Genomic DNA, 13,726 nt, shown 5'->3' with positions numbered 1-13,726 from the left:
CAAAAAGTATCTATATAGCAGAAAAGCACTGCCCGTGCAAATGACATTACTCCAGCATGTTCTCCACCTCCACAGGATCTCAGGAGCTTGCATTTGAAGGCTTGCATGCCTGCTAAATTCTTACGTCCAACCCTATTACAAGATCATCTTCAAGGGGTGTTGTTAAGGCACTGCCATTTCTTCAGCTGTTCCACTACTCTCAAGCCCTTTTTAGTAGAACCATTAAGTGGCAACGGTCCAAGCTCTAAAATTGCATAATTGATCCAATACACAAAACAACCAGAAAATATTTTAACTAAAGCCTTTTATTCTATACAACTGTGAAACATCATTTACCCTTCTGGCATTGCAGACTCTTCTGTCAATCTTTCCTGAAACTGTGTTTCGGGATGGTTAGGAGAAAAAAACCAAACGACACAGAAAAAGAAGAAAAATTACAACCTTGGCTGATTTCAAACAAAATTACTGGGAGCAATTCCAATGTACACAAAGGGACAGCAAGACAACCAGGAAAAAAACCCAAAGCAAACAATGCCTATTGGAACAAGTGTAGACCCTTGCTATTAATAAATACAAGTCAGGACAATTTATCAATAAAAGTTGCAGTTCTGTGTAACCATTTAATTCACAAATATCACTAAAGATGTGTAGTTATAGCACAGAAATGGGGATTAAAAACTGAAACTGACTCTCAAAAGACAGGGAAAAGACCTGCTAGCTTCGTTCTGAACCATAATTTTTGTTTAAGCAATGAGTTTGTTCAGCTAGGTTTAGGAGTGCAGAAGGTAATGATTTGACTTTTTTTTTTTTCAAATAAAATACGATGAAAAATATTTTATTTTTTGTTTGACCAATACAATCCCAGTAATATAATTTATTGGGACTTTCTTTAGGCCTCAACCTAAATCTTGATACCAAGATACAGGAAAGGCAAGAGCGTATGTCTCCTGAAGAAACTCGAATAATATACTGCCCTTTGAAGGCACTTGTGCTTCTGCTTCAGACAAGAGTCATTTTTACACAATTTCTTTATGAGGATTTATAATTTGTTTTGGCTACAAATAGGTTTCTGGGACAGCCCTACATTTTCTCATGAAAAGTTGAAATGCCTTTACCCCCTCCCCCCAATAAGTTAAATTCTATAAAAGACTACTATGAGTCTATGACAGTCACAGATTTTTAGAAATAACAGTGAAAAGAAGATCCGCATAAATCTCTAACAAAAGAACAACTGCATATAAAACTTCAGAAAAGAAGAATAAGTATTTTTATATCATGAATATGAAATCTGCTGAGAAGTTTCTAAAGTTTAACATTAAACATAAGAAGTTATTTTCAGAATGGTCTGAAGTTTTAACAAAACGTCATGTAGTTTTGGAGCACAGTTACCAAAAATTAGACTACTGCATCTTTAGAACAGCTAGGACACAGTAGTTATAGGAAGTAGTTATATATATTTAAAAAAAAAAATCTCCTTAAGTTGCTGCAAAGCATGTTCACTCTATTATGATGCACAGCATCATTGGACTGACCCTGCTACAATACTTATCTAGTGTTCTTACTCTGCACATCAATAGCTCTCTAAAGCAACAATTGAGTTGCAGTATTAAAACACATCTAATGTTAACCCTTCATTTGCAATTAAACAGGCTGATTCTTTCAATTATGCAATTCCTATTTTCTGTTGTTTTTCTTTTCCAAATTTCTTTAAGTGGTAGACATGTTTGAGTAACCTGTGAGAAATCATTGTAGGAACTTTATGAATGGAATGTACTAAAACTACCTTGTGTGCAGTTCTGAATTACATTGTGAACACAGCAACTACTATGGCCAAAACAGCTTCATACCAAGCATGAGCAGATGAGGATATTATGTTCTGGAAAAACAAAAGCAAAAAGGAGGAAGCAAAAGTCTGCACTGGATTATCATCCGTTCTCTGTACACCTCACACAACACGAACCACTCAGGGACTTCCCATCTCATTGGCTGAGACTAGGACAGACTTTAGTTTAACTCATATAGATTTTTTTTTTTCCTCTATATTACAGATCTATTAGTCACTTCAATTAAATGTATACTTTCCGTCCATACTGAGTCATTAGAAGTCTCATCTACCTTAGGGGTTCAGTGGGCTTCTATAGTACTATTCTTGGAACCAGTACAGTATGGTCAAGTAAATAAGTAACCATTTGGGTCCACCACTCCCTTCACGTTGATTTCTGGCGATAATGAAGCGTCAGATCACCACCACTCTTCCAGATGAAGTGCTTTACAGTTCGAAGGTCCATATTTGGATCCAAAACCTAAACAGTAAAAATTCATCTTTTATTCCACAAATCTGCAAGATTGTCAGAAATTCAAAGCTAAAACACTCTGGTTGGGCAAAACAATCCTACGGGTGAACTGGCATCAAAGATGAACCGTGCAAAGGCTCAGAATTTCCAGCTAGCAAGTAAAACTAGCGCATTATGTGTTGGTCTATTCTCCCAAGTAACAAGCAATAGGACAAGAGGAAATGGACTCAAGTTGCACCAGGGGAGGTTTAGATTCAGTATTGGGAAAAATTCCTTCACGAAAAGGGTTGTCAATCACTGGAACAGGCTTCTCAGGGAAGTGGTTGAGTCACCATCCCTGGGGGTACTTAAAACATGCGTAGATGTGGTGCTTAGGGACATGGTTTAGTGGTGCACTTGGCAGTGCTGGGTTAACGGTTGGACTCAATGATCTTAAAGGTCTTTTCCAACCGAAACAATTCTATTATTACTGAAAGATTTTACCAATTTATCATATAACTTCAAATTACAACCACCTCCTTAATATTTGATCTTCATGTACTTATTACACTTACTAGATGATTCAGGATTTTGGACAAATTTTAAACTCTGCTAGAAATGTAGAATTAAAAACATTCCAAAAATGCTAGAAATGGAACTCTGGAATTGTATTAAATCCATTTGTTGAGTATGAGCAAGCAATCCTATAAAGGCTATTAGTTAGACCAAATTAAACAGGCACACTATACAAAATTCTTGTTCTTTGTTCCAGCTATCTGCAACTGTCTGAACTTGCGTCGGCAGTTAGTTAACATGACATCAAAACATTTACGTAGTTTAAAAGGTAATAGATCATCTATAGCATTTTTCAAGCTTTTGTCTACAGGCTAAAAAGCCCGACTGACTTACCTGGTCCTGGCACAGCAGTTCAATCTTCTCCTCCGCCAGCACAGCAATGTCCTCCTCTTTTTCTTGTTCTCCTGCTTTTTCATTATTGGAAGAGCTAGTTGTCTGAGACTCATTATCCAAGTTTATGATTTTCTCATACACGTGTTCCATCACTTTCCTCACTTGAAGCATATCACTTGCTGACAGCCGGTCTCTATACAAAGGTAAGCAAAGTGTGGCAGGAAAAAACTTGAGAAACTATATTTCTTACCTTCACAATACCTTAATATGTAGCAAACTATGCAAGTACCCAGATAAGCTCTTTATATAATCAGTTTAATAGTAAATAATTGGGATCATCCAGAATACCATGATCACAACAGATATTTATCCAAAAATTTACACAGCAGAAGGGACACAGAAAAGCAGTAAAATATTCAAAAGACCAAATTAAAAATCAAACCTTAGATGAAAGGTATTGTACACAACTCTCATTCTTTCACTAGAAAGGGGATTAGTAAAAGAAGGACAGAGGAGATGGAATAATAAAAGCGGTAAGCCAGAAGATGCTGTTCACCCTATGACATTAACAGAAGGGCATTCTGAAGTAAAAAGCAGCAGCAGTTTTTCCATAAAGTACACAAAAAGTCTATGAAGCTCCTCTTTCACAACTTGTAAAGAATTCAACAAGACCTAAAGAGGAAATAGGCATTTGTGGAAAATACCCAAAAATGTTGCACGTAAAAGGTAAGCACATTGTCTATGACATTGACTTCCTATCTGAGGACCTGCATTGATTTCTAACCTATATAGCTCCCAGTTACAGCTAATGCGATGGGCAGACTGTCTTGCATTCCCTACTGTCAGGTTTTATACCTTTTCCTTTTAAAAAGCTATTATTCCTCATGGTTAGAAATAGGAAACATAATATAAATATATATAGTTCGTATATTTTAATAATGATGATAATAAATAAAAATGCAAATATGCATTACTTACTTTTTTAAAGTTTTTGCCCCTGATGATGAATGAGGTTGGAGGTAGAAGGGAATCTTATTGAATTTGGGCATATTTTTCTAGAAGGAAACAAATTTGAAAAGTGTTAATTAAAGATGAACTGTTATCAGCTCCTGTTTCCACCAGCTGCTATGTGAAGTATATTCAGCTCCTAATTATCAAAAACCAAGAGAGATCCTTAATCAACATAACCACCCCAGCCAACTTCCAAATTACTCATACTCCTGAGATGCTTCAATTTAGATGATGCACATATTACATCTAGCTTTTGAATATAAATTATCATTTATTTCAAAGGAAATTAGATAGTATCAAAAGACTGCAGCAGTATGAAGAGCATTCTCTGTTCCTGAGCTCCACACTTGTTAAGGATACCAGTTATGCAGTGTTTTGAATTCTAAGACCTTCTGGCAAAAGAAAGTGAGGAAAAATACCTTCACTGGACACATCAAAGCATAATGAATCTCAAAGGGTCTTGATACAGACCTTGACATCACTTATTTTAAATACCAACAGAGTAAGAATTTAAAGTGTTATTTCAGATTCTGTACAGTTAAAAAAAATTGTAGTTCACCTTAAGAAGCCAACAAAAAGGCAAAATCTATACATGTGATACTTACATCCACAGTGATGTCAATTACCCATTGTGGCACAGTTTCATTAAGAAGCATAGATTCAGTTTCACCACCTGAATCCCGACATAATAACCTAAGACACAGAGAAATAAACTTTGTGAATGAAAACAATTATTGTTAATGCACGTTAAAAAGCTTTCAGGAGAGCACCTGCCCTTTTAATGGGCAGGGAGCTTGAACTTGTTTAGCTGGCCCTTTACATCATCACACTTATTGGGGAAGTGATCACATATTTTCTATGAAGTCCAGAAAAAGTAGTTGCAGGAAGAAGACAGATCCTTAAAGCACAAACAGGGAGGTGTCTCAGGAGACCCTAGGCTATGGTACAGAGAAATTAAAAAACATACTTCGCTCATGGATTGCATATATTGTGTGTTGAGGTACAAAACTGTCATAAGAAGGGGAAAGGCAATAAAAAAATAAAGCAATTCTTTTCTGCTTGGAAAAAAATGAGCTTTGCATGTAAAGCATCTGCTAAGCTCTCACCAAATGGAAAGAATAAAACCAATTTTAAGAAATGTGCACACACAATGGTGAAACAAAGTCAGATATAATTTTATAAATTCCAATCAAGTATTTTGTCAGAGATTCCTGCAAACCACCTTTTAGGTCCAGTAAGTATGGCTTACTCCCTCCAATGGTGTCTTTTCAGCATAGGCTTGAGAACAAGCTGTATAAAACGTAAGATCCACCAGTACAGAATGGATGCAAATATTAAGCTCCAGCTACAATGTAAATACATTGATACTGCAGAAAAAACCATCAGTTTTCAGAGCTGAAAAAGGTTACCCTGTTTTACTGACCAATTCATGAACCAAAAGTTACAGTTTTTGGGCCTATTCAGCCTGGGAAACAAAAACAACAAATCAAACATCCCTCACCCCTCAAATTTAAAATCCACTATGTCAGTAAGTATTAAATGCTTCAGGGTATTTTAAAGTTAGGCATTTGTTTTGCAGCACTATTAAACAGTCTCTGATGTCTCCTATATCACAGGCTTTTCAACGTAGAATGAAAAGAAATAGAAGGGTAATCAGTACATACACATTACAATACAGAACCTGTGCTCCTACCTGCCAGAGCTGAGAGCATTCTACTGGGTCATCAACTATAATTCTGGGAGCAGAAACCAACTCTCTAGTGAGTAGGGTCTCCTGAGTCATTAATGCTCAAAGACCAGCATAATATACCCGTAAGAGAAGTTCTACAAGAATCTGAAGTAACACAATTTCATTCTAAAACTAAGTTCAGTTAATCAGTTTGCAGGAAGAGGACACCCAAAGAGATCTCAAAGCTACGACATACAACTAAGAACAATGTAAAACTCTTACCATCACAAAACTCCATGCCTTGATGATGTTCAAACTCGCATATTCAGTTGGACAATGCAAAATTAGCACTAACAGCTGCTTATTTCACCTGTCAAGGGTGTGTCTTGAATATACAGTACAAAAGGGATGCAAGTATTGCATTTTGATAACATTTTTTCCTTTCATAAAGGAAGCGATTGTTAAGCCACTGAATTTACACTCTTGAGGTTTTTATACCTGAACAAAGTGCGTCCTCCAGCCTCACCAAAAATAACTGGTGTATGTGGTGGCACTTGAAAGTATCCATTTCCTTTCTGGACTCTGTTCTCCTGCTCACCATTCACTGTTGGAAAAAAAATATACGCAACAGTAAGACTGCGCTAGGCCTTAAAATCTGGTATACATCGACCAAAAAGCATCTTTTCCACCTACAGCTAATGTATTTCATAAATTAACAAAATCATAAGCTTCATATAAAACAAGAAAATCCCCATTTCCAACACAGAGCAAGTATATTAAAAGGAACACTAGATAGTAATGAGGTCAATACAATTTTGTGGAAGGCCTATTTGAAAAGCCTTTAAGAAAAGGGCAATAGAGCTCATGAGCCAAAACCTGATCACTAGTTTTCTCTAGTTCCTTAACAGAATTCTGAGGATTTGTCAAACTGCATAATATTAATATTAGAAACCAACTCAAGAGATTCCGCTGAGACGAGACTATTTCCCCCCCCTACGCTGACAGTACAGAACTCTGAAGGATGTTAGCTTTGCTCTTCTACCTGGATTTGCCAGATGTCAAAACAGTTTACTAGTAAAGCTCAGACCCACATTTCCTTGAATTTACTGCATTCTGAATTCAATTTATTTTTAGCTAGTTATAGTAGTATGGTCTTCAAACACTGAAGAACCTGATTCTGCATCAGACGCTTAGGATATGATTAAAGAAAAATCAGCACTATTTATGCACCTCAAAGAGCACAACTTCTAGTCATCATTCAGATATCTTGGAACACTATACAGGAGCATTTAGATGCCTTCCTTTCACTTGAGAATGATCATCTTGATTACACTGCAGCATCTAATTACTGTATTTGAACATGATGTTGAATTCAAGCAACATAAGAAATTGAAATGGCATAGTCTCATGAGATGAGTATTTCCTTAGCTTTCTGACCAGCAGTACATGTAGTGAAAGAAAGGTCAAAAATTGTATCAAGCAAAGAAATCAAAACAGAAAATCTATTCTCTGTTAGAGGGGATGAATACGATACTGAAGTTAGAAGCAAGTGAAAAATCCCACAGTTTGAAAGATTTCTTTATAACAGTTTTGTTAACAATTGAGAGGAACAATACTACGCATATATACATATATATGTATGTATATTTAAGTTCTTGTCTCTCTACACAAATTTTACTGTCCAACAGGTACATTTTCTCTTCTTAGGTCACTGTTCAGTATCAGTTTCTTGTTACTTTTGAAAGGGAAAATGAAGACTGATTCTGTAGTGAATATCCTAAACATTATTCCATTCATCGACAGCTATTCCCAGAAGTAAGTAGTGCAGCATCAGTGTTCCAACAACACAAAAGCCTGAGTTGTATTTCTCATATATTGTCTGGCTCTCAAGCTGTAGCTTGCCTACACAAAAGTACGAGAATCAGCAACTTTATCCAGAAAAGCCTGCCAAGTGCTGTAACCCTCCACAGGGGTCACGTTTGAAAGAAGAAAGTAGCTAAGTCCTGGCACAATCTCTGTCACGAAATGGCAAGATATTGCTGAACGTACAGTTTTCTTAATTGCATTATCTGTAGAAAGTAATTTCTTAATCGCCAAAGACAAGACTTTTCAGTCAACTCTGATCTAGGTTGAATTAATTTCAAAATAATCTACAAACTTAGGAGTTATACAGTCTCTCTTATTCTGCCAAATTCAGCCACTATCTTACATTTTACACAGCTGTGCTTTTTATCTCATGCCTGATTAGACTTCACATTACTACCTTAAAACACCACTCTTTAAGGTTGTTTTGTACAGACCTACCCCATGTATTATTCTAATATCCATTGAAAATATTTTTTTTCCAGTAAATCTTTCTTTTAGTTTTGTATTGTTCGTAATACCTAGAAGCAAACTGGAATTATGTCAAGAGAATACTGGCTAATGTTGAATAACTGAACTATTGCTCTTTGCTGTCATTATCTAGGCTGTTTCTTTTCCAAGTCAAGCCTTATTTCTGCCAGTAATTGTTTTTCATTGAGGCATCATGTTTCTGTAACTTCAGAATCATCTATTCACCTACTTTTTTACAGACTAGAGTTCTTAAGACTTCTGCTGAAGAAGAAAGCTACTCTGCAAATTTTGGTGTAAAGCAAATTTAAAAGCATTAAAAAACCATTACTCTCTAATGCATACAGAGACAGTTATAAGACAGCAAGTCAAGTTGTATCTGTTAAAGAAACAGAAATACAAACCAACAGAATGTATGAACAAATCCTAAAAAAAGGAAAATATTAAAAAACTAACCGTGATTTATTTCATTTTCTTCTTCATCCATTGGATTGATATGTGTTCTAGGCCAATACTCCAGAAGTGCTTGTAGCAGAAGCCCTCCAAGGTTTACTGTGAAGACATAGTGAGGTAGAACTTCAGTTACAGAAAAACCACCAGCAAAATGATATTCTAACATTTGATCCACAGCTGAAAGCTTTCCTGAAAGTTTGTGTAGTTCTGGTCCCTAAACAAACTATTTATGGGCACAGAAATCTGCTTATCCCAGTCTCAGAGCTATATGTTACAATCTCTCAAAAAAAGCTGATTTTAGAATCGCTAAACTCACTAAACTATGTGAGTGTTGGATCACTCACATGCTATAACATTCTCTAGATTAGGTAACACTTCCAAGTTTAGGAATATTACTTTTTCCCTTTTGCTTCTTGAAGATTCAAAACCAAGTTAAATAGAAAACCTGAACATGACTGAAATGTTTCAGGAAAAAAAGCAAACATCCTCACTGAAGACTTCTCTGCAGAATTTAGTCTCAAGAAAATAAGCCCTACAATTTAACCAGCTACTGACATATGTGGCACTGGAATACTTTCAAACATAAATAGTGGAATTTATTCTGCTTTTTTTGTCTCAATAAAGCACTAATATTAGTTAAAACTTACATTTTGGATCAGAACCATCTGGACTGCTAAATCCAGCATCTTTTGCTGAAACCCAGGCTGCAAAGCAGTCACTTTCATCCAAAGTAATTGTCAACATCTGTTGGAAAAAGACCACCAGAAAGAGGAATGAAGCCTATTAATTTATAATTTTGTTCATACTTAGCTAGGAATACAAAACAAAGAATTTCTAAATGCATGATAGCACACTTTGTTTACCAAACTGTATTAGTTCATAATCAGTATTGGTGGATTTAAACTGACCATGCGATGAGAAAAAAAATATTAAAAAATCCGTTATTCAAATTAAGAACTGAGGTAAAAATTGCTGGTTTGCTTCGAAATTAATCTATCCAATAAATTATGATCATTCTTCAAAACTTATAACGCATAAAACCTTTGTGAACAAACAGTATATGAAAATATATGAAATCTGACATTAGAACAACAGATTCGGGAGTTGTATCTCACCCCAGTTTTCAAGTCTACTGAGAACCAGTTTGGCACATACACCATCTTAAATCTCTTCTTAATTTCTTCTTCAAAATCTACTTTCCCAAGGTCTTCAACCTTACATGCCTGTACACCAAAAGAAATACACAAGTTTTTAAATTCTGAGTATTGTGTCATATCAACACCTCAAATCTTTTACTTGACTTTCATATACATTTGGAATGATTATGACCTATGATTCCTCCATCAGTACTGTAGTCCAGAAACATGTACATTAAAGGTTCACATTTTTCTCAAAAAAATTGAACAATAGTTTATGTGGTAAGTAATTTTTATTTTTTTACTTATTATTTATTTCTGAGGTAGTGGCATCAAGACAATGGAGATGTATGGAAGTATTACTTCACATTAATAAAAAACCATTTTCCTATCACTGATAGCTGTCTTCTACCATCCTGTCATTCTTCTCCCCATCAGTATCAATATTTCAGGTGACCTCTCCATCAAATACCAGTATTTGTTGCAAATCTAGCAACAAATTCATGTCAACTACTGCAATGGGAACAGCAGTGAGTGAATCTGTATGCAGATTCTTTTTTCCTGTTTTAGTTTACACTATTATTTTTAAAGTTCCTCAGGTAGGTCTGTTAACATCCAAATTCTTGTAATCCACTTGCAGAGTCATCCCGAAACACATGCTTTAAGCAAACTCTAACGATTGTAACCTTGCAAGATTTCCTTCCTCAAAATCCAGGAAAAGTTACAGGACGCAAAGATTGCAGGGTGTACCTACAGGTAAGAAAACCTCCCTCTTCCAGCATCCTCAATAAATAGCTTTAGCTTTAGAGTGCAGTGATCCTACACATGATACTTTGACCTGGGGAGTAACCCCATCTCTAAAGTGAGTATGTATTTAAACATATCTAAGAGATGCTTCTGAAACCCTTAGTAACAAAAGAGAAAGAGAATTGAATGAAAGTATGAATTACACATTAGCATTTGACTTTGGTCCTGAGATCTAACACTGTACTTAATTATATACCAACTGTAAAATGAAAGAAAGAAAAACTAATCAGTTTTCCACAAAAGTAATCTAGATCATTGCTAGTACAAATCCACATTCTCCAACTTAATTCCCTTCTTTCTCACTTCAGTCAGCACCTCACTAAGTTCACCGAGCGTGCTTTACTCCATGACTGAATCTTGGCTGGAGCACTGCATAGCTCAAGATGAAAAAAAAAAAGATTTAGAATTTCAAACAGGATTTTGCAAGAGAAGAAATTGCTGACCATCTCACTGATCTTTCTCTTTGTACTCTTTTCCCCCTCCTCTGAGCAATTGTTGGGTAAAGCAAGATAAAGAAATGCCACACCAAGTCTCTCTCTCGTCACGGGAGCAAGTAACGCTAGGTGGGAGCCATGCCTCCTCCTGCTAACTTTCCTTCCAGTCCTGCCTGCTATCTTGCCAACAAGGGAAGCGGTGAGTTCACACTCCCAGAATAATCCACCGACTGCTAGTCAGCACACTCGCTTGGGATCTGTGGGTTTGTAGCAGGACCTGAAGCACAGGTTTCCCTTTTGCAGCCTAAGCTTTCATACGCTATTCCACTCTGCATTGGCCAGACATGCCTTGGGCCTCTAAAAGCCACCTTCAAAACAAAACCCAATCAAAACAAACATCACTATTTTTAGCAGAGACTTCTAGGGTCTGAAATTCAGGTGAATGAAGATGTCAATACCCAGCCTCACGTCAGGCAGATGCAGAAAAGCTCAGAAATGCCCCCTCCCCTTTCAAAAAGCAATTTTTGCATTATGTCTTGGGACAAAGGATGCCTTACTTTCTACCATAGGAATCTCACGCATTAAAAATAATATATATTAAGAAGTACAAAGTAATTAATCATCCAACAGTAGATGTTTAATCTGAAATTATATACTTACCTTCAAGACATCCCAGTATGCCACATTATTATTTGTGTCTTTGGTTAATATGTGTCTCTTGTCGTTAAGAATGTGGCACTGAATAATACTAGCACCCCCTAGCAAACAAACAAGAATTAAGGTCACGACAGTGATTTTTTTTTTTTTTTTCCTAATATTACATTAAATTAAACTGCGTAACACAACAAGTGTGATTGTTCTTTGGTTTCACTGTTTTATGCAAGACTTGGATATCACCAAGGTTTAAACACTATTTTAACTGTAACTAACACTAGATAGATGATAACCACCTTGCCTTTGTTTCGGCTGAAATCATAGTATCGAGTACCTAAAAACCTGAGCCAGTCTTAAAGTTCTACCATTTCTGCTAATGATAACAGATTTTATAAGGTACTCTGAAAAACAGCTGCTTACCTTTTATAACTTGGTCAGGCTGTGTACACAGAGGTGGTATAGGATTGGTACAATCATTATCATAGTCTCCAGATGCTCTAAAATTATGAATTCCCTTCAAAGTCTAAAGAAAGAAACAAAATAATGACACATTCATAATAATCTATAAACTTTGCTTTTATCTGTGAGTAACAACTGCCAGTTCATGCTGCTATTTAGATGCTAACCGTTCAGTGCTGAGTAAGATAACTTACTTCTAAAAGCAGCATAAATAGATAACAAAGGAAGTAATTCAAAGCTTAATGTCTTTTGATCAATTTCAATATGAGCATTTTATGGTTTTTTCTAAAGAAAGCTTACCGATCATAGCAAGTCACAGTCAAATCCCAAGTAACAGTCCAACAGTTCCCAAAGCAAGACTGCAAATCCCATGACTACTTAACTGAATTCACAGAGTGTAAAATATATCTCTTACCCATTTATTCACAGAGGATTTAGTTGTTGCGACCCAAAGTGCTGGAGGAGGATCAGCTGATCTATCAAGTTCCATCTAAATAATGAAACCACAGATACTGTCAGGCATGCTTAACTTAATTTTCGTTTGTTAAATCAATATTCACTCTGTGTAGACCCGCTCCCATACTTGGATGTATCTCAGAAACAGCACTACTTTCAGTTTACTAAAGAAATACAAAGTTTAAATGAAAAATAACTAAACTGCAATTTTTGAAACTCCAGAGAAATTGTTTCAAACATTCAACAAACAAATTCTGGACATGGACCATAGTAAGTGCGATGTGCCTAAACAGGCAGTATCTAAAGCTGCTTCTAGCATGATGCAATTTTGTCTAATGGACAGTTTGGTAAATACAGTATTTTCCAAATTACTTTGCATTCAAATACTTTATATGGTTAAAAAGAGAATGTAAGAAGTTCTGTATTAATTAAAAAGCAGAACTTTATACATTTGGATCTGCTGTTACATTTCTTGAACAACAACAAATCACTGTAGCTACGACATTAGAGACCCCTGCGGATCTTTGTACAGCTGACCACAGCTTTCATTTTCCTTTTTGAACTGAAATTTCCCAGATTCTGAGTTCTTCAAAACTACATTAACATATCCAGGATTTTATCTGAACATACCAAGCCTACAGCGTTCACTCACAAGGAAAGACAGACTGCTTATATACTGGTATTTGTTTCAGTCATACACTCCTTATACACCTACGTGTTGCAAGGTTATGTTATCTAGAGTTACAGAGAGCAAAAAAACTCCAAAAAGCAGTCTCTTCAGAAGACTCAGACTTGTGCATGCGGTTTTCTCCAGTTATGAAAACATCGTGTTTAGGTGTTCCAAAAACCCACAATACATTTTACTCCTGGTTCCTGTAAGTATGCAACGTATTCTAACACAGTCCTGTGCATACACATCACTGCTAAAAACCATCCATTTCTGTCTAAAGGCTCAGCAATGCCAGCTTAGTGTCTTAAAACTGTACTCACCTGGTAAAAACAAATTTTTCATGTTTGAAGCATATTCAATTTCAGTAGTATTTGAATTTGCACATTTTAGGTAGCATTTATATACTTCAGACAATTAAGTTTCAGAAGTAATTTAGGAGACAAAGCCAATATACTGAAGGTGTA

At 35.9% G+C, this 13,726-nt stretch overlaps 1 protein-coding gene across 1 annotated transcript in view; it reads right to left on the bottom strand.

The window, feature by feature from the left end:
- Nucleotides 1-289: 289 nt before the first annotated feature.
- The window catches only part of WDR48 (WD repeat domain 48), a 29,642-nt gene continuing 16,205 nt past the window's right edge, over nt 290-13,726 (bottom strand). The window contains exons 9-19 of the mRNA XM_054815328.1: nt 12,552-12,626; nt 12,098-12,200; nt 11,684-11,781; nt 9,762-9,869; nt 9,294-9,390; nt 8,650-8,745; nt 6,361-6,466; nt 4,799-4,886; nt 4,161-4,237; nt 3,183-3,375; nt 290-2,303 (exon numbers count right to left, since the gene is read on the bottom strand). Coding sequence (XP_054671303.1) covers nt 2,208-2,303; nt 3,183-3,375; nt 4,161-4,237; nt 4,799-4,886; nt 6,361-6,466; nt 8,650-8,745; nt 9,294-9,390; nt 9,762-9,869; nt 11,684-11,781; nt 12,098-12,200; nt 12,552-12,626 — 1,137 coding nt within the window. The 3' untranslated portion in view covers nt 290-2,207. The remainder of the gene's footprint in view (nt 2,304-3,182; nt 3,376-4,160; nt 4,238-4,798; nt 4,887-6,360; nt 6,467-8,649; nt 8,746-9,293; nt 9,391-9,761; nt 9,870-11,683; nt 11,782-12,097; nt 12,201-12,551; nt 12,627-13,726) is intronic.

The sequence above is a fragment of the Grus americana genome, chromosome 2 (genome assembly GCF_028858705.1).
Source record: "Grus americana isolate bGruAme1 chromosome 2, bGruAme1.mat, whole genome shotgun sequence".
Classification (NCBI taxonomy): domain Eukaryota; kingdom Metazoa; phylum Chordata; class Aves; order Gruiformes; family Gruidae; genus Grus; species Grus americana.
Note: the sequence above shows the minus strand (reverse complement) of the source record. Positions and strands in the feature narration are given on the sequence as shown.